Raw genomic sequence first — 27,466 nt, 5'->3', positions numbered from 1 at the left:
AATTTTTTTTTTTAGAACAAATATCCTTATCTGAATCGCATTGGCTATGATGATAGTATAATGTATTATGGTCTGCTTGTTTATCTAAAAGAAAGAAAATGGAATAAGATTGTGAGATATTTTAACATTAATGTTTTTTTTATATTTTTAATAAAATATATTATTTTAAAATTTTGATCATTTTAGTTTGTTTTACTTCATTTGCTTTATAGACTTATTTAAAATAAGAAAAAGTGATAAAAACATATTAAAAACCAAGACTTTAATATTTTTATATTTAAAAATATTTCAGTCTCGGCAGTTGTCAAGTACACATCAAGTTGTAAAGTACACAAAAATAATACTAACATTACACCATTTCTAAATCAAAGTGATTATGATGTGGTAAACTAATTAACTGTAAAATATCTAAAACAATCAAAGTTCTAATAACTACAGCCACAATACAAGCAAATTTAAAAATGTTTACACTAAACAGCTTAAAAAAAAAAAAAAATGAATAATTCTCTCAAGTCTTTTGTTTAAATGGTAAAAACACTTTTATTAAAATATTGAAGACTCGAATGTAATATTAATAAAAAAAATCAATTATTAAAGTCCATATAATAAGTAAATTAATTTCGGTCAGGTCAGGTTATCCTGCTACTGGTAACATGTAACCCAATGCAATCTACTTCATGCTCTGCTGCCTTGTAGGATACTCCTTTTTAGGCAAAGGCTAGAAGATGCAAACTCCGACTTAAAACACCCCCTGTTTCGGCTCTTGGTTAAGTAAAGGCTAGAGATAATGTCTCGATAAAAGTTATCATCTTGGGCAGATGTTAAATGCATCCGGCTACTGTCTTGAACAAGGCCTCCAAGGCAAAGACTTAAGGGGTAAACAGATTCTATCTGTTGACCAGCCTTGCACCCTTCTTCATCTATTAGGGTGGCACAGATGTATTTTTAATACATTGTTTCCAGTTTAGGATGTTGAATGCTGGATCTTCTTGACTCAATGCATGGGTTTTGCTTGTGTCTCTGTTTTTATGACTAGGCAACTCATTCTATTATCTCCTAATGAGGGTACAGCTCTAAAACTCAGTTTTATGGTTCTGAGGCTGGCTGGTTGTCAGGTTTCCCAAACTCTGTGGTAGCTCTCAGAGAGGCTGATTCCATCAAAAGCTGAAAAATATCAAAGTATTAACAGTGCCATGTTGCGCATGGATGGTGTCTTTGTTTGTACTTTTGGTGTGCATTTTAGAGGCCACATTTGGAGCCCTTTGTTATGACTTAGGTTTATTAGTAGTAATGAGGCAATTGCTTGGGCTATTAAACAGTGTTCTGAGTACTATCTATGCTTTGAGTCAAGTTCTTCAATCTAATTTAAAAATGAGTAAAGTACCAAAAACTATAAAACACAAAAAACCATCATCATCACCAAGTTCTCTAAACCTATCATTCACTAATATTCATGGTCTTCGAATTAACTTTTCTTCTGTTGAGTCTTATCTCTTGCAAAGTTCACCAGACCTACTTTCTCTTTGTGAGACTAATTTGAGTTCAGCTGTCTCATTTTGCAATCTTATTGTTGATATCTTCAATTAATTTGTAAAGACTCCAATTGTCACAGGCTTGGCCTGGGCATTTACATTCGTAAGAATTCACCTATTTGTCGTGAAACTAGGTTTGAATTCACAGACTATTCTTTTATGTGTTTTTGTTTAGCACCACTTCACTATATCGCCTTTCTCTTTGTTCTATATCACTCTGCTTCATCTCAAGACTACACTCTTTTTGATGTTATTTCTGATCATATTGACCAGGCCCTCTCTCTTTATCCATCAGCTAATATAGTTGTTGTTGGTGACTTTAATGCTCACCACTCTGAATGGCTTGGCTCTAGTGTCAGTGATTCTGCAGGCATTAAAGCCCACAACTTTTGCCTTTCTCAATCCCTAACTCAAATAGTCAACTTCCCAACTCGCTTTCCAGACAACCCGAATCATTTACCTTCTCTACTCGACTTATGTCTTGTTTCTGATCCTAGTCAGTGCTCAGTTTCTCCACATTCACCCTTAGGTGCTTCTGATCACAGTTTGATCTCTCTAAAACTAATATCTCATTCTTCTTCATCACTGGAACCCCTTATTATCGTACCTCTTACAGCTACAGTAAAGCTGACTGGGATTATTTCCGTGATTTTCTTTGTGATGGCCCTTGTGTAGAAATCTTTTGTCTTCCTGTCGACAAATGTGCTTCTTATATAACTTCATTGATTCAGGCTGGCATGGAATCTTTTATTTCCTCTCGACGATTCAAGGTCAAGCCTCACTCTCCTCCATGGTTTTCCTCACACTGTGCTGCTGCAATTGCCAATCGAAACTGTTACTTCCATATTTATCAGCAAAACAACTCTCCAGAAAACAGACGTCTGTTTATTACTGCTAGAAATTAATGTAAAAAGATTTTGTCTAACGTCAAAGCCCGCTATTCTCAGGTCATGAAATCTCGCATCTCATCTCAAAAATTAGGTTCTCGCAACTTCTGGAGAATCTTTAAAAGTATTAGTAACAAGGGCAAATCTTTAATTCCACCTCTCTTGTATGGTTCAGACTCTGTCACGTCACCTAAAGACAAAGCTAAATTGTTTGCTTAAAACTTTTCATCAATATCATCTCTTGGTTCCACTAGTTGCGTTCTACCTGATATTGTCAACAAACAGGTTGTTCCATTGCTTGACATTCGTATCACTCCAGCTTCTGTACCTAAAGTGATTTCCTGCCTAGACTCTTCTACAGCTTGTGACTCAGACAACATACCTGTTATTGTCTTGCAGAAGTGTTCTCTGAAACTGTCCTCTATACTCTCAAAACTATTCAACAAGTGCTTATCAGAGTCTTGTTTTCCAGCCTGCTGGAAAGCGACATCTGTTATCCCTATCTTCAAAAATTCTGGAGAGCGATCTGATTTGCCTAACTACCGTCCCATTAGTCTTCTTCCTATCATAAGCAAGGTTTCTGAATCTTTAATTAACAAACACTTAATTTCTCATCTTGAATCTAATAACTTTCGATCTTCTTGTTTTACAGCTGATTTGCTAACAGTAATAACTAGTAGGTTTTATCGTGCATTAGATAAAGGTGTAGAGGTTAAGGCCATTGCTCTTGACATTTCAAAAGCTTTTGATAAAGTTTGGCATAACTTTTTCATTAAATATGTTCACTTAGCACACTTAGCTTACAACCTAATCAATTATAAACCAACAACTTAATCAATTTTTACAATGTGGTAACTACTGCTTATGATTATTATTTTTGTGTAAGTAATTAAAAATTAAGGTATTTTGTGTTTTTATATTATCATTTAATAATAATAAAAAACTGTTGCCATGCCCTACTGTCAAAGAAAGAATAGATAGAGAATAGACAATTGGTGTTTAATAGTAAAAAAATAAAAAATAAGTTATTTTTGACAATTTTATTTGTTTCATATTTTAAAGCATATTTTTATTCTCTATCCCAGGGATAAGACAGAAGAATCTGCTAAGAACTTTTCATGTTATACATTGCAAAGTTAGCATATGCTAAAGATTTTAAACATGCAGCCTTCTAATGAAGAGAAAAAGGTTTTTTTAAGGCTGTTTTTTGGGCAACTGTAGATATATAGACTGATTTACGGGTAAAGTTGCAGTGAGTGTGCATACATCAAATGATTTTTGTAAGGATTGAAGAAGTTAATGTACATACTAAGAGTTTTAGTCAGGCTAGGCATAATTAGCAATAACTTAAATTGTTATAAATTTCTAAATGTTTTTTATAAGTTAAAAACAGTATGTTATTCACCTCCCCAAAACTGAGAAAGCTATATATAAAAAAGAATTTAAAAATTAAAATAGACATGCTAAATAAATGATTGGCTAGTTTCTGCAGCTGTAATAAAAATTTAAAACTGATTTTTATAAATTTAAAATGAAAAAAAAGATGCCAAGTTATGCATTTCCATGGTATGGATTTTTATGGTAAAAGTCAGGTTCATAAACTTGTTTTTGATTTTTTTAAATCAAATTTTTAAAAAAATGTTTGTATTTCTTTTCATAATGACTTTAGTTGTTATATTTGTAACTTTTATTAATTTTTATTTTTAATCTTTTTATTTTTTATTTTTACTAAAGTTTCTTAATTTCATTAGATAATTATTCAATCAGTTTTGACCACATTCCGATCAGAATTTTATATTGATGCATTGCGTCTTGGAATAGAAGTTGTTGCAAAGGTAAAGTTATCTATTTCATTGTTTATCTAGTTCATTGTTTATAAATCTTATTATTTATAAAATTATGTAGGAAATTTCTTTTTCAAATTTTGTGAAATTTGTGCTAATATACATGAATGCATTTTTCATTAAAATCAAATTTGTTGGTTCTTTTTTTAATGACTTTCGTTTCTAATAAACTTACTGAAAAGTTTGTCTCTAATAAACTTTCCTACAAAGTTTAAAATAACTTTTTTTTTTTATAAATTTATTTCAGACAGTTTAATATAAAACATTTTTTAATAAATTTACTTCAAACAACTTTTTTTTAATGATATAAAAATTTAACAAATAACTTTGAACAACAAAATTTAACAAATATATTGAAATAGCAAAGTTTCATAAATAGAGGTAAGTGGCATCTAAATGAATAATTTGATAAAACTTTAGTATGTCATATCAGATGTTACTGATTTGGACAGTGAGCCATATGGAAAACTTGATGACATGTACACTTCTATTAAAGCATCTGGTATACGACTTATTGTTACACCTGCTAAAGGAGACACAAGTGTATTGATTTATACTGAAGCTATTCGGTAAGCCTTTAGTGAAAAAAACAAAGTTTTACATATATGTATATATATATATATATATATATATATATATATATATATATATATATATATATATATATATATATATATATATATGTATATAAAATTGTATAAACATCAATTAATGTCTTTTTACACCGACAAAAAGTTATAAACCCTTCACACCAATTTTATTACTTTGACCAAATAAGTTGCTTAGAATAATCTTTTATAATAATATTGAAGCTATAAAGTTTTTTATAGCTTCAATATTATTATAAAATAATAAATATTTAACTTGATTCAAATTAAAACTATATATCAAATAAGTAATAAATCAAAATAATAAATAACAAATATATAAATTATATATACATAATGCTATATACAAACACAATACATATAAATAAAAAACAACAAATAACATATTAAAATCAAAATTGTCATTCATTAACTTCATAAACATGAAGATAAAATGTATTGAAAAAAAAATCAATATTCTGGTTGATATTGCATTTATTTTTTAAAGTTACATTTAAACATAAAATTATTGAACAACTGTATCAGTTCTTCACTGTAAAAATCAGAGATTAATATCCTTTACAATTCTTATTATATAAATATTATTAGAAATCTAGGGTTAAATAAATTTTTAATGATACAAATATTATTAAAAATTACCATAAAAGTGTGACAAATGCTTATAATTTAACTTTTGTGTTATTATGCATTTGTCTTAACTTTTAATATCTCTCTTTAACAGCTGTTTAACAGTGGTTTGTTTTAAACAAAGTTTAAAACAAACCACTGAATATAAACAAGAACAATGTAGCAACAACAACAACAAAGACAAGCTTCATTTATTAGCAATTTGTATTTGTATATAGTAATTAGTTACTTTAACAAAAGGTTACCTTTGTTTTCCTTATTTGTAAATGCATAATTATTTAACTGGAGGCAAAAAGCAGGTAAAAGAGTTGAAGCAATATTGTTCAAAAAAGATGCTAGTAATATAAACTATAGTATATTTTACATTAACATATTATCAACTACTTACTAAATATTAGTACTTGATAAAACTTAATTAGAAAAATAATGAACTAAAATAAAAAAGTTCTTAAAAAAGTTGAGTAGATATAGTTTTTTAAAAATAAAAAACTCTATCTACTCATCTTGCTTCTTTGCACAGCAGCCTTGTTCTTAAAGATTCGTATTTTGAAGTTAAAGAATTGAGAGAAGGTTGTAACCACGTGCAAGACTGTAGTGGCCCTTTCGGCCTTGGAGAGGTGAATAACATTAAAATTTTTTTTTAAAGGATTATCAATGATTAAGCTTGGTTTTTTTTGCAACAAAGATAAAACACACATGTAGTTTTTTTTTATACTACAATATATGTTACTGGAAACAGTATAGTGGCATGGTAACATATGTTGGATTTTCCCTAAATTCAAATTGGCACAATTGTCACAGAATTTTCAACATCGAGATGCAAAATAAAAAAAGCCATCAACTATTTTTAAATTTTATTTGTGGAATTTAGCTCTCATACTTTACAACACAAAAATAAAATAGACTTAAAAAAAAGTGACACAAAGTTCTAACATAAAATGATTCTATGGAATTGTTTATACATATCTATGCTAAACTTAAAAAAGTTGTATATATATATATTATATATACTATCTAGATTTTAATGTACAATACTTATAATTATTAATAAATAATAAACTTTTTCTTTATTTTTAAAGAAAAAATAAAAACAACTATTAAAGGAAAATTAAATAAACTTAATCTTTATCTCACACATCATAGGAGTAATAAAACTTAATCTTTATCTCACACATTATAGCAGTAATAAAACTTAATTTTTATCTCACGCATCATAGCAGTAATAAAAGTAAATCAAAATAAAAAAGTTGAAAAAATAATAACAACAGTTACCAACAGTTTCTATGAATTTAATAAAGTATTTGCACAAAATTTTAAAATGCAAAACAGTATCAACAACAACAACAAAAAAAGTTAGCATAACTATTTTGAGTACAGCATTGTCCTGACATTGGTTTGGCGTTAGTGCTTAGTTAATAAAACTGTCCAATGCTTTTGGCATTGTTCCAAAATTGGTGTAACCTATGCGTGCTACTTGAGATGGTTGATCAAAGACTTGAGCCTATAAGCTTATATTAGTTTTAACTTTCATGGCTCCGATATTTTTTACCAACAAAATTCATTAATACAAACACTATACAATAAAGTGCCAATATTGTAACATAATCACTTTAATAGTTTCTTATGCACAAATTATTTTAATGGTATCAAAAATTGACTATTAAATTATGTAAAAGTTTTACAAGGTGGAAAATGTTTTATGTTTTAACCCAAGTTCAATCATCATACTTTTGCTTACTTAACTTTGATCTTTAACTACTTGTTCTATTAAATTACTAATTCAAAAAGTATATTCTGTAAAAATAAATAAAAATACACAAACAGTTAACAAATTTATTATTTAGACCACTACAGTTCAAGAAGCTACTAATCTTTTCTTCTTCTTTAGACTGTGAGGCCACTACAGTTCAAGAGGCTACTAATTTTTGTTTTGTTTTGTTACACTTCTCTTAACTCTTTATACCTGAAGCATGAGCTTTAAATCTGACATACGAGCTGTAAAACAAGATTGCTGCGCAGTACTACCAGGGGTGGAGTTCATTAATCTTAAAAATTTAATTATTTAGAGCAAATGTGACTTGTACAGATGGTTATCAATGGGTTGGTTATCAAAATGCAGATGACTTTCCCAGCTCTAACTCACCACCTTATTGTCATATTGATGTAAATTTTAATTTTTAAAGTTGTCAAAGTTTTAATTAATGAAGATTTTTAGATAAATTAAATTGTACTATATTTTGCAGAAAAACAGTCTATGTGTGCTGAGGTTTAAAGGTATGACTTTTAATAGCCCAATGTATTTGGTGGATGGATGGGATACTCCTGAATGGAATATGATTTGGAACAAATGGTTAGAAGGCGATGTTGATAAATCACTTGGACAAACTCGTGATTTTCCATTAGAAGATCCTGGCAGTGTAAATTGTTTTACTATTGTTATTATAATTATTTATTTTATTATTATTATTTTTATTATTATATTTAAATGGAAGAACCATCAAGGACAATGCAAGAACTTATAATGCAGCAGATATATTTTTTACTGACAGTTTTTAATTTTGTTCTAAAGTTTTTTATATTTATTTTGAACTATATATTATTAAAACATGTGTTAATTAATTGGTTGTGCACTTTGAGAGGTAGTTTTAATTCTTTTACACTTTTCATTCTAAGATATTACTATGAAAAATTATCTGACATTAAAGCATGTTCCAGTAATTTACAAGAACATTCTTCAAATTTAAACATATTTATAAACTAAATATTTGTGCTGTCTACTATAAAAAATCTTTAAAATTAGCTCTAGTTATGAAGATATAAATAATATAGACCTTTAATGTTGTATTTTTAACTGTTCTTTTTATTGTTGTATTGTCACATGTTCTTTTTATTGTTGTATTGTCACATGTTCTTTTTATTGTTGTATTTTTAACTGTTCTTTTTATTGTTGTATTGTCACATGTTCTTTTTATTGTTGTATTGTCACATGTTCTTTTTATTGTTGTATTGTCACATGTTCTTTTTATTGTTGTATTGTCACATAGTTTTTGTATGATAAGAATATGAGTGTGATCTTTAAAATTAAACAAATAGACTGGAGTTAGCTAATAGAAAATAGGGATGTCGAACCCAATTATTTGTTATTTGGGTATTTGGTGTTTTTAGCACTATTTGGGGTCACCAAAATATTTGTATTTTTACCCAAATATTTGTATACAAATATTGCAAAAATTTTAAAATTATTTTTCAGCATTTTTTTAAAAAATAACCGTCACATTTTGAAAAATCTAATTTGTCACGAACCCTTTATTTCAATTTCCAAGTTATGCAATTTCCGTGAATTTTATATCATAATTAATTCACTACAATTAAATTTTTATAAAATTTATCTTTGTTTAATTGTGAATTTAATCAAGTAACTATTGAAATTATACAAAGAAGTACTATAAATACTACTATCAGGTATGAGTCTCATGCTTTTTTAGGTTACGTTGACGTTGAAAGAGTCTTTTCTGTAGCTGGAAACTTCAAGACTATACTTCGTAATAGAATGAAAAAAGAAAAATTGAATATGCTTGTATTTTTAAAATATCACTTAAATAAAAGCTAAAATTTAAAATGAAATCAATTGATTTTTTTCATACATTTTACTATTTGGTATTTGTACAAATATTTGAGGGGTCACTACTTGGGGTATTTAGTATTTGTACAAATATTAAAAACCCAAACATTTGGCATCCCTACTAGAAAATAATTTTAGTAAAAGCTAGATATATATTGCCTGGAAATTCCTATGATATCCACAATTCACAGATTTTATATGGTGATAATTTTTTTAAATTAAGATAAGTTTTTGATTTTTAGGTGTTTCATCTTTGAAAACTAATTCAAATATCAATGAGCAGTCTTAATGTGAGGTTTTAAAAAAGGTTTTAAAAATATTAAACGAACATCTGCACTAAAAAAATATCCTGGTATGTTTATAATGGGTGGCTTCAGCTTGAACATTGTTTCTCTACAGCACAAACAAATTGCTAAAATTGAAGCTTGAAAAAAAGTTTTGTGCAATTTATATTCTTTTCAAAGACCCACTAGCTAAAATAGATGAATATATTCAAGTTTGTGACATTTCAAACAGGATAGATCTATGGTGGCATTTTTATCTAACAGTTCAGAAAATATGTTATAAATTTGATGAAAATAAATCTCAAACCAAACATTTGAAAAGAAACAGCAGCACGATATAGTAAATACTGAAGTACGTAAAGCAAAAAAAAACAGATAGAAGTAGACCAAATTAACATAGGAACTGAAATAGATACCAAGTTCTCTTCCTTGTAAACCTGAAAATTTTGTAAGCATTTGTACAATCAGTACAAATGTTGAATAAAAACAAGGATATGGACATTTTTATTGTGAATATTTAACAGCATACACCAGTTTAGCTGTGCTTGGTTCACGGTGCTTCTAAACCTAATTTTGTTAGAGTGTGCTGAATGATCTAGTGAGTTTAAATCTGAATTGCTAGTAGAGTTTGTTGCTGGTATCAAAAAGATAAGCCTAATCAATATCTCTATTTCTTTTTTAACTTTATCTGTTTTTTTTGTAAAATATAATAACATAGAAAAATAGTTGTGTTTTATTAACATGCGTGCATTGCATGTATTTATTAATTGTAGTTGAAATTGTTGCAATTTAATTGATGTAATTGGAATTGATAGAGTAAATGACAATTAGCAATTTTAAAAACAAACTAGACAATTATCTAAAAGATGACACAATAATTTATGATTAAAGATTAGAAAACATACCACATACATAATATATTTGTATGATAGGTTGATTTGATCTATCTATGTATCTCTCTCTCTCTTTATCTCTCTCCCTCTCTCTCTTTCTCTCTCTATCTCTCTTTTTCTCTCTCTCTCTATATATATATACGTATATATATATATACGTATATATATATATATATATATATATATATATATATATATATATATATATATATATATATATATATATATATATATATATATATATATATATACACAGGGTGTTCGGGATAAATTTGACATATTTATAATTGATTATATATTTTTTTGTAGATTAGAGGTATTAATACACACTACAGGTCATTTAAAAGTTTGAACCCTTCTTCATTCATATACAAGATGTCAGAAAGGATGGATGACTGGAACCCACCTGAATCATGGAAGAGAATAACTTGCATCACGATGATTCGTGCTGGCCATCAAAATAAGGGTATTATGACTGCTGCCCAATGCTCCCTGAACACAGTAAAAACAATCAGGTATGAACTAGAGACTTGCAATGGTGACTACGAGGATGTAGTAAGAAGAAAGATCCCTAGCAGACGATCTGATTGCGTTCGTACAGCAGAATTCCTCGCAAGTCTGCAGGAACAGGTGTTGAAGAACCCTGACATTGGAATTCGGGCTTTGTCACGTGAAATGAATGTTGCATCCTCTACTATGAAGCTTGCACTCAATGAAGACCTTCGCTACTACTCATACAAGCATCCAGATGCCACCATAGATCTATCCTGTTTGAAATGTCACAAACTTGAATATATTCATCTATTTTAGCTAGTGGGTCTTTGAAAAGAATATAAATTGCACAAAACTTTTTTTCAAGCTTCAATTTTAGCAATTTGTTTGTGCTGTAGAGCACCAGAAACAATGTTCAAGCTGAAGCCACCCATTATAAACATATATATATATATATATATATATATATATATATATATATATATATATATATATATATATATATATATATATATATATATATATATATGTATATGTATATGTATATATATATTAGGGATGTACTGAAGCTGAAATTTCAGTCGAAGTCACTCTGCCGAAGCTTTTGCACTTACATAGGTAAAATTTGCTATCTTGCAGATCTAGCTATTTAGGGATAATACTAATAGTTGAAAAACATTCTTTAATATTTTACTGCAGTTATTATATATACTGCATATTGGAAAATATATGTACTGCAGTTAAGTATTTTAACGCACAAGGTATTTTACTATAACCACAAACTATCAAGATTTTTTTTTAAATTACACAATGTCATAGGGTTTTAGGATGTAGCTATGTCTTGTTTAAATATTATAACAACACGTTTAATATTATAAGTTCATCAACAGCAGTTTTGATTTCAGTTGCTTTGCCCCAAGCATAGTCAAGAAACGGTATGACCTCTGATGTGTCTGCACTAATATCTTTTGTAGCCCTTAATCAGTGTTTTTAAAATGCATAAAATTTCTTCAGCATGTTGCCATTGATTTTCTGTAGGTTATCTGATTCTGTAGTTAATCATTTAGTTTAGTAAAATCATTAATTATTCATGTTTTTAAGTGTTGATAAGAAATAATTTTGATGATAAAGAGTATTTTATTGCTTCCAGAATTTTTTTAAACTTTTTTTCTGTTAGAGAATTGAGGTAGTATTTTAAAATACAGTGTAAATGTGTTTGCAAAAATTTAAAAATCAATATATAAGGAGGAGATGTTGAAGACAGTGAGTACATATGAAGTTTGACTCTCTTGTTCTCTTTCTCTCCTAAAATATAATTTATTTTTAAAAATAAAAAAGCAATTTAACAAGTTTAAAAAATCAATATTATGTTATGTTATAGAGATATGTCGAGTTAAGTAAAATGTTTTTTGTTTTTAATGTTTAAAAAAATTTGTGTTGTGGAACGGGGGTTTGATTTTGTAATAATGCCAACATATGCAAAGAGGGGGGGGGGGGGCCTTGAAAGCATACAGATGCATACATATTATTAGCAGGACTAAAATATATTATAGTTTCTTTTTTCGGTTAAATCAGTTTAATAATAATAATTAGATTGATTTTATTATAAAATAGATGAAAAAAATATAAAATAAAAGAATAAATTTTTTTTGAATTCCAACCTTTTAGAAATCTGTAATCTCAAAATATTTTAAAACTAATAAATTGACAAAAAGAAATTTTGCTTATCTTTGGAACATTTTTGATGGATAGAACTTGAATAATTGAGCTTAAATATGCATCATGACTATATATTATTTTCCCAACCACAAATAGGCAGTTATTCTATGTACTGTCAAATATTTTAGATAGTGCTAAATAGACCACTGCATCGTGTTATTATAAAAATAAAATCAAAGAAACGCTACCAAGTAATGCTCTACTTTATAGTTGATAAGACTCAGGAACTTCCACCAACTCATGTTCTATGGTTAAAACACCAATTACCATATAAGTTTGTTTAAAAAAATATTAAAATTTAAATATTATTTGCAATGAAATTTTTTAAATAGATTTATTATTTGATTTTTGATTAAAAATATTTATAGTGTTGTTTGTAATAATCTCTTAAATCATAGATTATAAGAAACAAGTGGCATTAAGATGGCATGCAATGCTGCTTAATTTTTTTTTAGTAAATAATGCATGTAATATTTTCTCATAAATTTTGTTATTGTGACAAATATTTTTTCCTTTAGTTTGGATCCATTTTCGCTCTTGCTCGGGATTGTCTTTCAACAAATATTTTAGCAATGGAAAGATTAATAGCATCCAATCTTACAATTAATGGAGAAACTTTATCAACTGAAATTCTTTTAAATGTAAGTATTAGTGAATAATGACTTATTCAGTAAAGCTATCATTAATTAAAAAATTAATGATAGTTTTACTGAATAAGTCATTATAATGAAGAAAAACCTATTTTAAATTTGTTATGGGGACATTTTGCTTTATTCTTGTAAACTACTTTTTTTTATTAATATATCTTATTTTTATTTTATTTTGTGTATTATTATTTATAGCCATAACCCTAACCCTAAGCCTGACCTTAATCCTGACCGTAACCAAACCCTCAGTTGATGTAACAGTACTCCTAATGGTAGCAGGCTATAAGATATGCATATAAGCTATAAGATATAATGTATATAGGCTATAAGATATGTATATAGGTTATATAATGTATATAGGCAATAAGATATAATGTATGCACTTTTCACTTATAAAAGTTCATGTATAAAAGTTGCTTATGGAGACTTTTTTACAAAAAAAATGCTGCTTACAGTGACAAAAGATTTATGGATACACAGAAATGTCCCCAATAACACTAATATCCACATAAGTATTCATTTTTTTTGTAAAATCTGTCCCTGTAATAGAAACTATAGTCGTATATAAGTAAAACTGGAAAGGGCAGTTTTTGAAAAACATGCTGGAAAAACAGAAAAATATATTTTTTCATTGATTCAATGATATTCAATACATACATTTTCCAGTTTTTCTAGCATGTTTTTCAAAAACAACCCTTTCCAGTTCTTTCATATTTTCCAACAGAGTGGACACCAATGTGTGTGTATATATATATATATATATATATATATATATATATATATATATATATATATATATATATATATATATATATATATATATATATATACACATTTGTGTCCACTCTGTTGGAAAATATGAAAGAACTGGAAAGGTTTGTTTTTGAAAAACATACTAGAAAAACTGGCTAGTATATATTTACATTATAATTTTTAGACAGACTTTCATGGCTTGACAGGTCAAGTTACATTAGATCCTGAAACAGGAAAAAGGATTAACTATGTTGGTATGTTTCTAATTTTTATTACCTTTAAATATTAAATAAATATTAAGTAAGACCTTGTAATTGTGAAAAAATTGTTATTGATTACTTGATAAAAATTTATGTTTTTGTCAGTAATTACTATAATATTAAAATAATGAAGTTATTACAAATATTTGGTGAATAAATACGATGATAAAAAAAAAGTTTTAAATATTATATAATTTTTTTAGTAGGTGTTTTTACATATGTTCTTAAAATATTTATTATTGTGTTTACTTTAACTTATAAACAAAATTACTTTGAATCTAATTTCAAATAGTAATCCTGTAAGGGATTAGAAAAGGAGAATATGTTTCAGTAAGCCTAATTTCTAAAATTTAACACAAGTTAAAAGTTTTGAAAGTAAAAACATTTCATAAACAAAATATTTGACTTAAAATAGAAATTAATTAATTTAAACAACTAGTTGAATGTCATATCAAATTAGAAGAAGTGCATTATAATAACGCACTTCCATAAAATTGGAAGAAGTGTGTTATTATATGTAACACAAAGACTTGGGAATGATTCTTTTCACAATAATATCTGACACCCATAAAAGACATTAAATAACATGACCTTTATTTGGAGTTGGGTTTAGCTAAACTTTCTATGGATGAGGTTAGCTTTAGCATATATAAGACATACTTGTAAGTATGTTCTTGTTGTCATGCACATCATTTGATATCAAATGTCCTAAGTATTTATACTGTGTTGTGTATGAGAGAATCATGTTAAAACAAGGGTTTATGACCAAATGTTCATATTTATCAAAGAAGATAATTTATGTTATTTCTAAAAGTTATATTGTGTTTCAAACGCATAACTAGACTATAAGTGCAGTAAATTCTAGAGATCTTTGGCTAATACTGAACACACAACAATATATGATGGTGAACATCCAAACTATAGGAGTTATATTAAGTAAGGTACTTAGTTAATATATATATATAATAACAATAATAATAATAATAATTAGAGGCAGAATAGACAGTAGACCTCCTTGACACACTTCAATGCTAACAGTAAATGTTTTGGATAAAATTTCAGACCATAAGACTTGAGTTGTTTGACGAGCATACTAGACAATATACAAACGTAGAGTTGAAGCTTAAAAGGTGTAAGCTCATTAAAGATAAGAAGACATAAAAGTGTTATGATTTTGTCTTAAATCTGTCTTGGTTAGAAGTCCAAAGGAACCTTTTATTAACATTTATAAAAATTATAAAATTTAGGTTAAAAATTATAACAAAAGTGATTGGAAGATAATTAGCAGAATCAGAGATGTTGCTATTCTTATCTTTACCTTTCCAACCTTGCATAAGTTACTTTTTGTTACAACTTGATTTAGAATGGTTAAAACTAGGGTTGAAATTTTCTGGAAAATTTCCGGAAATTTTCAAAAAATTTTTATAGCAACAAACTTCATAGTTATTATATAGTTTTATAAAAATCATTTCTTTGTTTCAAAATATGTGTTTTATCATAGTAGCATTTGGGTATTCTTTAGATATTCAACGAAAAATATAAAATAATAAAGACCCACAACCAAAAAATGCGCATCTTTTAGTCAAATTTTTATAGTCAATTTAAGAATCATGCATTTAAAAAAAAACAACAATAAAATGCTCAAGTTGTCATATGTTACTTTACTTACATTACTTTTGTAAAACAATAAAAGTAGATGTTTTCCGCGTTAGCTTGTCTATTGAGCTTGTGTATAACATATTTCTAGCTTTTACTTCTCTCAACTACGATGTAAAATATTCATAAAATATACAAAGAATAAAGTCTTTTTTAGATTAATAAATTTTATTGTGTATAATTTTTGTAGATTGTTTTAAGATTGCATATAAAGACGATTTTAGGGGAGTGTGTGTGGGGGGGATGTTTTACCCCCTCAAAGAAGGTGATTTTTAAGTTATAGTCGGTTTTTTGACAAATTTAGTCGGCTAGTCGGGTATTTGACACAATTCAGCCGGGTGAATTTTTGAATTGAAGAACCTCTTTTTTGTGGCGAGTTAGGCTTAAAATTAATAGTTGTGATAAAAAATTTGAAAAAAATTTTTTTTCAAATTTAGGTGCCCCAAGATATCCTTACGATCTTTTCACAGAAACCGCGGAAGAGCATTTGAAAATAAGTTTATGCTTCCTTCCTTACAGATGTTGTAAAACTTGCCCAGAGGTGGTGTTTAACAACAGATCTCTGGCTTCTGAGGCAAGTGTCCTAACTGCTGCGCTACGGCGCTACTTATTTAAACATAGCAGTGAAATTAATGACATCAAAATCATTAGTTCTTTATTTTTATTGCTAACTTTATTTTTAAATAGATCAAATTTATTTTTAAATAGATCAAATTTATTTTTAAATAGATCAAATTTATTTTTAAATAGATCAAATTTATTTTTAAATAGATCAAATTTATTTTTAAATAGATCAAATTTATTTTTAAATAGATCAAATTTATTTTTAAATAGATCAAATTTATTTTTAAATAGATCAAATTTATTTTTAAATAGATCAAATTTATTTTTAAATAGATCAAATTTATTTTTAAATAGATCAAATTTATTTTTAAATAGACCAAATTTATTTTTAAATAGATCAAATTTATTTTTAAATAGATCAAATTTATTTTTAAATAGATCAAATTTATTTTTAAATAGATCAAATTTATTTTTAAATAGATCAAATTTATTTTTAAATAGATCAAATTTATTTTTAAATAGATCAAATTTTTTTTAAATAGATCAAATTTTTTTTAAATAGATCAAATTTATTTTTAAATAGATTTAGCAACAAAAAAATTTTCTTTGTTTTTGCCATTCATTAATCAATAAAATTTTGGGGAAATTTTCAACCCTAGTTAAGATAGTTTAGACAATATCTGCTTTATTGTAAAAATGTGTGAGGTTTATGTATCACAGTGATAGGAGAAACTGTAAAACACAAATCAGATACAATACTTAATGCCTGAGTTTATGAGGGTGTGAACAGGGAAACTACAAAACACATATCAGATACAATACTTAGTATCAATTTCATATTTCTTGTTCTACATTTTCTTTTATGTTCATATAATTAGATCAAGTAAAAATTTTTTTACTCTTGTTGCTTGACCTATTTTATATTTTTCATCTTATGAAATTAATATATATATATTTTTATTAAGCAAGAGTTAGTCAGTTATGGCCCAATACAAATTACTATTCTATCACATACATGGAACAAATAATACGTTTTGGTTATATTGCATGGTGGGATTGGTCTTTAATGCCAGTAAGTTTTTAATTGTTTTTACCAAGTTTATCTTTTTTTTTTTTGCACAAAAATAACATCAGGAAATATGAGAATTAGTAAATAAAAGTTATGTTGATGTTGTTCAATGTTTTTTTTAGTCTTTAAATACCCACACATTGTATAATATCAAAAACACCAACACAACGACTGTAGTTGAAATGAAAACAGAAGGTGGTCAGCTTGCCTTACAACGAGCTCTCTATTTTAATGACATGAACATGTTGGTCGGATACATAGAAGTTGACCAGAAGTTTAAAAATAAAAGAAGGTAGACATTTTTTTACAATTCTTTGTAAATCATTTGAAATGTTATAAGTTAAAATATTATAAGCTCGCCATACAATTATATTAAATGCATTTTCATGAAAGTTGTTGTTTGGTAAATGCAATAAAATCATATTTTTAAATTTATGTCTTCCTATCTAAATTTTTTCATATTTCAAAGCAAAATAAAATAAATATAATAGAACAATGTATTTATAGAATAAATGAATTAAAATATACCATAAGTATAAGTTACTACAGGTAAAGCTACAGTGCACAAAATTAATCAACCAACATAAATGTCAGCTAAAACCAAGAAATAATTTTTCTATGTACAACATTGAAAGTAATAATCAAATTATATAATTTTCTGCTGATACATTGTCTTGAAGAAAAATAAAAGTTTAGGAGCTTTCTCTTAACCAGTCTGTTTATCGGTTTTGAATGTACCAAATCATAAGAGAAAAACACACATTCAACTTATGAAGCTACCACAGTCAATAACTGCAAAATTGTATTTAATGTTTTACTTTCAATGTTGTTATGATGTGATCTCCACTACTGAACAGACTGTTCAGTGGTGGAGATCACATCATAACAACATTGGAAAACCACCAAGCTAATTTTAAATTCCAGAAATCGGTATGAATTTTCCCTGAATGGATTGTGTATATGGTTTTCATTTTCATTGCAGTATTTTTTTCAACATTTTTAACATTGTCAATTTCTCATGTGCTAACAAATATATTAAATGTCTAGACCAATCATCATGAAACTACATCAATATCTGACTTGTCTATCTGATAACTACATCAATATCTGTATCGTTAGCACCCAAGCTCAATTTTTTTAATTGATAAAACTGCTTTTTTTTTTAAATTTATTTAGAAGTGTGTGAGCTTTCAGATGTATCAATTGGGTCAACCTAATAGACATCAGTGGTTTCAGTTAACTGTAACACAATGGTAGGTTCCTTGTCAATGTTTGACCAACCATCCAGTGCTATATTTACAATCTCTCCATTTAGTAGTTTGTCAGTTACATTCATTCTTGTTGAAGCACTATAGCCTAGTCTTAACATGAATTCTGGATGTTTGACTAGCTGAAATGATGAATTTGTTGCAAAAATTGTTCTTATCAAGTGCGGTCTTTTGACTTTGACTTGTTCTAACAACATAATGAGACCCAGAATCAGCATTTTTGTTTAATGGACTGTTATTATTTATATTTTCTGCCTGTGATCTTTTTCCAGATACATTTAAATTTTAATTTTTAATAAATTAAATTTTTTTGCAGAAACTGATAATGATTTTGAGGGTTGCTTTGTAACATCAAATTGACCATTTGAAAAAGCAGTTTGAAATTCAATTTATGAAAAAATAGAATTAATTAAATAATACTAATTACAAAAAATAATTTATTATAATGTGTATGTTATACCACCTTCTTTTCTTGTTTTCATGACAAGATTTATTTAAGTGTACTTCCTTTCTTGCTACAAGACCCTTCAGTTCATTTTTGCATATCCTACATTTTGGTTTACATCCTTTGCCACTTTTTGCAATTTTTAAAAAGATAATAAAAAAACAACTTAACACAATAAAAACTTAAAAAAATTCAAAAAACTCTCTGGCCTGTTTGGCCATTGCATCATGTAGTATAATCAATAATTTTAAAGTAACTTGATTATACAAAGAGTATAATCAAGTTACTTTAAAATTCATTAAAAAAATCATTAATTCAAGTCAAAAAATTTGATTTTTTGGATTTTTTTTAAAAGAGTTGTGATTTTTCTAAGCATGCTTATAGCTAACAGCAAAGTTTTAACTTATGTGACTGGTTTTGTGTTTATAGGCTCCAGTTTATTGATTTTTGCATCTCAGAAACTGCACTTTTCTTTTTAAGTCTCATTGAAAAGTTTAAAAATATATATTTTTGAGAAATATTTTGCTTAACATTTTTTTAATTTATTTTTTTAAGTTGGGAGTTGGGATCAGAAGTTGGGAGTTGGGATCAGAAGTTGGGAGTTGGGATCAGAAGTTGGGAGTTGGGATCAGGAGTTGGGAGTTGGGGTCAGAAGTTGGGAGTTGGGATCGGAAGCAAAGAGAAGAGTTAAAGAGCAAGAAAGCAGCTGAAAGTTTGTTAAACTTAAAGGAACAGTGACAATGAATAAATACAACTTTACTGAATGACAAGTCACTCAAGATTGAGTTTTGGTTCATAAAACAAATGATAGCGGCTCATTTAAGCAGAGGCTATAGCAGTATTTGCAGAAAAGAAAAAAGATGCAATCTTACAATGATGGGACTATATAAGTCTCAAGCTTGCAGCTAGAGCAGACCCAACATCATTTACAATTTGTTTTATCTAATTAAAATGAAACAGAACTTCATTATAAAAATCATCCCTAATATGACAACATCATTCCATACAAGGAGGAGTAAGAAATTTATAAAAGCAGGGCTTGACAAGCACGATAGAAAGCATGATACTTGCTAAGGTAGCCATAGCAGGTTTGTAATGGATTGTGTATATGGTTTTCATGATTAGTTAACCCAAGAAGATGCAAAGTGACTCATTAAAAGTATTGCCATTCATTCATTTAATTCATTCATTAATATCAAATAATGCTATAACTATTAGCAGTAAAGAGTTTTGTTTAAGTTTACCAGGTATTGCAAGCCCCAAGCTGTCACAGAAGGGAGATTACATTCGAAATTGACTGCCTGTTCTGAGCAATTTATCAGGATTAATAATATAGATGAGGAACAAAACAGTACCAAGGATGGAACCTTGTAGTACCTCAGAAGTTATTGGATATAAAGGAGAGTGTTGTTTATCAAAAACAGTTTTAATGTTTAGGTTAGAAAGAAATCATTCAATTTTGAAAATTAAACTAAATTTTTTTTTTTCAGATACATCACATAAAACATAACTTAAGAAAATAACCAACACATAAAACAAACTTAAGAAAATAACCAGCATGTCATACTTTATCAAAAGCATTTCATATGTGAAGAGTAATAGTCCTTGCCTCACCACTTCTATATAATGCTTGATAAAACATTTCAGTTATAACATTTAACAAGTCAACAGTTGGACAACAGAATTTAAATTGTCAGAGAATAAGTAGTTAGACTCAGCATTAGAATTATGTTAAATAAAAATTTAAAGACTTTACTAATAATAGTAAGAAGACTGATTCATTGGTTGAAAATACAAGATATAGTAACCGGAGACGAATCTTTGCATTTTTGTTTATTTTTGCTTTTTTTATTTTTGTCTATATTGTATGCAAAAATATAATAATTACATAAATGAAAAAGCACAAATAAGCTTAAGTTATTATGTAGACAAATCTGCAACCACTCCACCTTTAAATTTTTTTTAAACCGTTTTTTAACAGGAGCTACATGCATTTTTTATAATATAAGAAAGCAATTATATGACTTATGGATCCAAACTATACAAAAAGATAAGTTTAAAATCAATAAATGTAAATGTAAAGTGTAAAAAAAAATTTTCTGTCAGATGTTTCTCTTTATATTTTTATTTTGCAAAATTTACAAATTGCTTTGAATGTTTATTTTTATCTATATCATAAGTCTATTAGAATATTTTGATTTTTACTAGACTATTTTGATTTTTGATGAGCAAAGCAAGTAAGCTTTAAGCAAGCTTTAGCAAATAAGCAAGCATTAAAATTGACATTATATTTGAAAAAAATTTTAATTTATCTGTGAGTAAAAAAGAAAAGAGTACAAAGTTAAATATATGGCCAATACCGATGCATTGGCCAATGCATCTGTATCAGGCAGTACCAATCGGCATTGGTCAAAAGACAGCATTGGTGCACCTCTAATGAAAAGATGTTTGCTCTCAAGAAAGTTGTTCCTGTGGAAAAGTTGAAAGAAATGATTATAACAACAAACATCAACTGCACATGAAGAATATAACCATAAGGTAGAGTCATGCATGAATTGAATGCTGCAAGAAAAAATAAAAACTTCCATGCTTGCATGAATCTAGGTGGTTATAAGGAAGAGTTTTTGGCAGAAAGATAAAATTTATCAGCCTGAGAACCATCACGAAAAAAGTTACATAAAAATTTTAAGGTAGTTGCAAGAAGTGTGACAACAGGATGAATGTAGAAGAAATACTAGATAAAAGTTTGAGTGTAAGGTTAGAGACTGAGAAAGACAATCATTTTGAGCTACTTTGGGCCCCAGAACCATTAAACTGAGTTTTTAGGCTGTACCCTATTTAAAAGATAAGTTTTAACAGAAAGATTTGCATAGAAGTGTTTGAGATTCTTTGTTTTACGTTTTTGTTTTATGGTAAAACCATTGTATCAAATTTTTTTGCCATGGTATGGTATTAAAAAAAAAAAAATATATATATATATATAAAAACTGCGTATATGATAGGGCATAAAACTACATTTTTAAAAAATAATTTGTTTCAAAACCTGGATTACCAATAAATGTTTATGTCTTTTTGTATTTATATAAAGATAATAACTTTTTTTCTCTTTACTGAAACTTTTAGCTTCAAAGCCTATCAAGGCTTTTTCAGCTATACATATCAAAAGCAAGTCAAAATGGTTTTGGATCCTTATGCAGATCCTGTTTATATTGATAAAGTTGTTGAAGATCGCATTGAATATGTACCTGCACCATACTATTGCAATAATACTTGTGGTGGAAGTGTTCTTGATCCATCAGATATAAATGTATTTCAAAATGGTAAATGCATACTTCAAGATATTTGCAGGTAGCTTAATTAACTGCAATCTTTCTCCTTTTTTTTTTTGTTACTTTATACTTTATATTACTATGTGAAAATAGCAACCTTATAATTTACAAAGGTTTTGTTTAGAACTACACAGTTTAACATTTAAAATATATTTTAAAATGATAATACCAAGTGATAAATAACATTATAAAAATTGATCAAGTTTTTCAACATTTGTTAAAAATGTTATACTTTTTACTTTTTTTTTCAATTTTACTCTTTTTTTTCAATTTTTTTCTCTAATCTAAATTCTAAGGTTCATTATTTTACTGTTCATATTTTTCAATAATAAAATTACAAAAATTAAATAGCCAGGTGTTTGTAATCATAACATTGTATTGTAATTTTGATCTTAACATATCATTTCAACTATAATATCAATTGTTACATGTCATCCTAACTATAGTCTCAATTGTTACATGTCATCATAATTATAGTCTCACCTGTTACATCTTATCATAACTTGAGACTATAGTAGTGATGACATGTAACATAGATATAATCACAATTGTTAAATGCCATTGTTACTATAAACATAATTGCCATTGTTACTATAAACATAATTGCCATTGTTACTATAAACATAATTGTGACATGTTTTTTTCAATATTTTTAAACTCAAATTAAAAAAATAGTTTTTTACAACAAAAATAAAAATTTAAAGAATTTTGTGTGCAGAAATTTTGTTTTTATTTATCAGGTTTTTAGTTTTTTTTTAAGTTTATTCTTTGAATAATTTATGTATTTGCAATAATTTATGTATTTGCATGCTAGTCATTTTAATACATTTTAGTAAACAAACACTTTATTAAAATGACTAATGTGCAAAATACAATAACTCATGTTATCAATGGTTCACAAAAAATTCTTAAAGTTTATTTCCAAATTTTTGAAGGTTCTCTAGATTCTAGTGATGTATATTTACCAGTAAATTTAGATTCAAAAATAACCCGTAAAATTTTCCAGTAGATTTTAAATCTAAAAAGGCAAATTTTTGTTAGAAAAAAATTTTTTTTAGGTAAACTTTATGAAAAGTATTCAGGAGATTTGCATTTATTGAGTTAATTCCACGACTTTAATCTAATCAGCAGACTTAAGTGTTTAAACAAAATACTTATGTGTTTTCTAAATCAACTTGGGGGTTGAAAATAGGATACGGAACCTGTATTTAAGCAATCAGCCATTTTTTACTCTACATTTGCTTCCAATTTTCTTCACACATCCATTCATTTTCTTCACACATTCATTCATTTTCTTCGCACATCAATTTATTTCCTTCATACATTCTTTTAAAATATATCGTTCAATATTCCAATGAAAATAAAAAGTGTAAATAAAATATAATGTCTGCTTCATATTTTATGATGTGAATGCCTAAAATAATGAACTTACCTCATTAAAGAGCGTTAAAAATGTAAAACCCAATAAGTGCTGGTTTAAGGGTAGGGCTTTTATTTTTAATCAGGGCCCTGAGGTTTTATCTCAATTCAAAACAAAAGATATTTTAAAATGAAATTCTAAAAATTAAATCTTCGATTGATCATATGGAAAGGGGCCGTCTGCTTTAAAATAGCTTCAGACCTACAAAAGTCTTAATCTGCCCCTGGCCCTGATGCAAGACAGGCAAATGAAACTCTGTTATTTTGACTGGGGATCAAAAAGTAAGTAACAATCTTAGGTAACAAGGTCTTACCTACTACCAATTTTTTATCTTAAGTTTTACGTTCTTTTTTAAATATACAATCAATGACACTAATGCAGTTTAGCTGCTTTACCAGTCTAGCTGAAAGTCTTTCTAAACCTTGATACCTTTTGAACTTTTCTTTTGAACCAAATCAGATTTTTTTTAAAAAAGAATTAGTATTTCAATTGTATTTTTTTATTTTTTTCATCAAAACTATTTTTTTTTATCTTTAATGAAAAGTATTTTATTTTGAAAAACTCTTTTTTTTTTCTGGGAACCACTCATATGTTTTTGATAAACAAGTAATGTAGCGACAGTTCTCAAAATGTTGATTTGATTTTTTTTTAGTTTAAAAAGTAACATTTTTAATTGGTTTTTAAATTTTATTTTATTTTAGTTTCTTTTCCTTTTCAAAGTTTTTCCAGCACAACTGCATAAGTATTAAAAATATAAGTATTTACTGTCTAACATAATAAACAATAGTAGAGATAACTGTCCCTAAAAGTGAAATGTTAAATGTGGGTTTCTTCTGTAGTTGAATTATTGTCCCATGGTAAATTCTAAACAAAGCAAAGTACCTCATCATTGTCTCAATTTATTTGCCCTGATAATGCATTTTAATTGCTAACATATCTTAGATTCAGCTTAACAAAATCTAAATGAGAATGCAGATAATGCATCTTGATGGACATTTTGTATTCCTAAACTTTAAGTGATTATAATCTTTGCTACTGTATCCATGAAGTTCTCATTTCTCTTTTTGAGTAAGAAAAAAATAATAACTACTCACTTCTAGTGGCTCCCTTGGTCACTAAATAAATATAAAGGAAGTTTGGTGTGTCCGCTTTTGGTAAATATTTTTGCTTAACTACAAACCTCTTATTAAGTCATCAAACTTTTTCTAATTAGAAATACTTAAATTATTGCCAATGTCCCCATACTATCAATTTTCATCATAATTGTTCTTAATTGAAAAACCAATTTCTCCCACTGCTTCATGGAGTAAAGAAACTGGAATGAACAGATCATCATTGTGAAGCACTTGCAGCAATTAAAAAAGATATAAATTAGTAAAAACACTTATCTAATTTTCTTTAAAAATTTGTTTTGCCATCAGTAGGCTCTGGAAGCTTTTTTTTTTCTGTTTTCCTGTTTTTTTCCTTTTTTCCTTCTTTTTTTCTTCTTGTTTTCTTTTTCTAGTAGCCTACAAGGGAGTTTGTTTTGAAAATTTGGTTTATGATCTTTTAGTGTTGTGATCTTTTATTCTTCCTGATGTGCTTACTGATGCCGAAACAAATTGTTGAAGAGAATTAGATAAGTGTTTTACTAATTACTAAACGTTAATAAATAGTTTGGGATTCCTAAGTCATCCTGCTGATTTTTCAAATATGAAAAATTAGGAGGATGATGTAGAAATCAGATGGATTGGACATTCATGGCTAAGTGTTCCAAATTTCAACTATTAAGCACAGAGCTATGTTGTCAAATCTTAGTTGGCCCAACTCAGGTTCTCCGCAAAATATGTGAAAACCAGAAAAGAGTTTCTATATCATTAAAAATATTTTTAGCAATATTTATTTTTGTTCTACCTAATGTAAATATTTATTTTACAAAGAAAGATGAATCTTTTATATTTTTTTAATTTGAAGATGAAAGCATTTATAGAAAAAAGTTACTATTATTTTAAAATTAATGAATTTTTATACTTTTTATGTGGAAGTACTTTTTTTGTTGTTGATAAACTCATGACATCATGCTCATTTTGATATTATTATGACATCACACTCATTTTGATATTAAGCATATATATGCATACATATAGGGTAAATTAGGGTAGTATGAGCACCTTGGTAATATGAGCATACTTAAAGATTTCTTAGATGTAAGCAGTGAAGTTCATGTTGCTTTGTATTTTTTGAATCAACTTTATATGTTGATAACAGGAATCAGTACAATTAGCATAAATTTATATGCAGTAATTAGTGGCTATCCTCTAATTAAAACGCTGTTAAATTTTTTGTGTTGTTAAAATAATATCATCACGCATGAATAAATCTGTGGCATGAAATTTTGGTGCTAAAATAATGAAATTATTTTTTTCATAAAGAAAAGTTAGCTATAAAAAAGTCCAATCTATATTTGTTTGAAAAACAATGCAAAGAAACATTTTGTTTTGACTTTATTTAAAGATGATATTTTTGTGTAATATGAGCATGCTCAGATTACCCAGTGTTTTTTATTGAAATTATCTAGCTAAAATAGCAGTGGTTTTAATTGCTTTTTGAATAAAAACATAACATAGTATAAAATTTTAATATTTTTACAACACTAAATGTTTTTCTATAATTTAAATTCAAAAAATTTGAATTTTTATCATTCAAAGGTTGGAGTTAATAATATTGAAAAAATAACGTACTAATTTTTTTATTTTGATCTTAAAATTTGATCTTTTAATGAAAAGTTTTGTTAATAACGAATCATTATATTCCAAAAATTAGCTCTAATTGTCAGTTTGATATTTTTTTTTACTTAATGTTATTTTTTTGATAACATAAAGTGCTCATATTACCTAGTGGTCTGGGAAATATGAGCACTTTTGCTACTTTTTTAAAACCTCTGTGTTTTTAAGAAATAATTTTGGATGCCTAAATATCTAAGTGGATCATGAGTAGGGATCCCTAAAAGTTGTTTATTTGCAAAAATTTTGGATACAGCAAAATTATTTTTGAAAATAATCTGGTTTTCGCTTAAGGTGCTCATATTACCCTAATCTACCCTATATATATATACAACCCTCGAAATTAGGAAAAATGAGGTCAGCAATAATTTGCCAACCTCAATTTATTAGAGGTTGCCATCAGGTTGGCAAAAAAAATTTGATACAAAGGTTTTACCATAAGACATAGAAACGAGGTCGGTAATTTTTTGCTGACCTCAAACACTTTAAGGTTAGCAGTTAGGTCGGCATTGCCTAATTCTGAAGGCTTTATGTATATATATATATACATATATATACATACATGCATACATACATACATACATGCATACATACATACATACATACATACATACATACATACATACATACATACATACATACATACATACATACATACATACAATTATATATGAAAAAGAAAAGTTTGTAAAGAAGGATCATACAGATAAAAGCAATACTGGCAACAATAATCTTGATCAAGACAATGTTGATTTTTGAATAAAATGTATAACATTTAAAATGTA

The 27,466-nt window shown here is 27.3% G+C and overlaps 1 protein-coding gene across 1 annotated transcript in view; it reads left to right on the top strand.

The window, feature by feature from the left end:
• LOC100197876 (atrial natriuretic peptide receptor 1) overlaps positions 1–27,466 on the top strand; it is a 75,276-nt gene that overhangs the window by 16,204 nt on the left and 31,606 nt on the right. Inside the window, exons 7-16 of the mRNA XM_065787866.1 lie at positions 16–111; positions 4,171–4,254; positions 4,684–4,832; positions 7,565–7,661; positions 7,742–7,915; positions 13,027–13,149; positions 14,093–14,162; positions 17,354–17,460; positions 17,580–17,749; positions 22,294–22,518. Of these exons, the coding sequence (XP_065643938.1) occupies positions 16–111; positions 4,171–4,254; positions 4,684–4,832; positions 7,565–7,661; positions 7,742–7,915; positions 13,027–13,149; positions 14,093–14,162; positions 17,354–17,460; positions 17,580–17,749; positions 22,294–22,518 (1,295 nt within the window). The remainder of the gene's footprint in view (positions 1–15; positions 112–4,170; positions 4,255–4,683; positions 4,833–7,564; positions 7,662–7,741; positions 7,916–13,026; positions 13,150–14,092; positions 14,163–17,353; positions 17,461–17,579; positions 17,750–22,293; positions 22,519–27,466) is intronic.

The sequence above is a fragment of the Hydra vulgaris genome, chromosome 01 (genome assembly GCF_038396675.1).
Source record: "Hydra vulgaris chromosome 01, alternate assembly HydraT2T_AEP".
NCBI classification, from domain to species: Eukaryota; Metazoa; Cnidaria; class Hydrozoa; order Anthoathecata; family Hydridae; genus Hydra; species Hydra vulgaris.
This window is presented reverse-complemented; position numbering and strand designations above follow the sequence as displayed.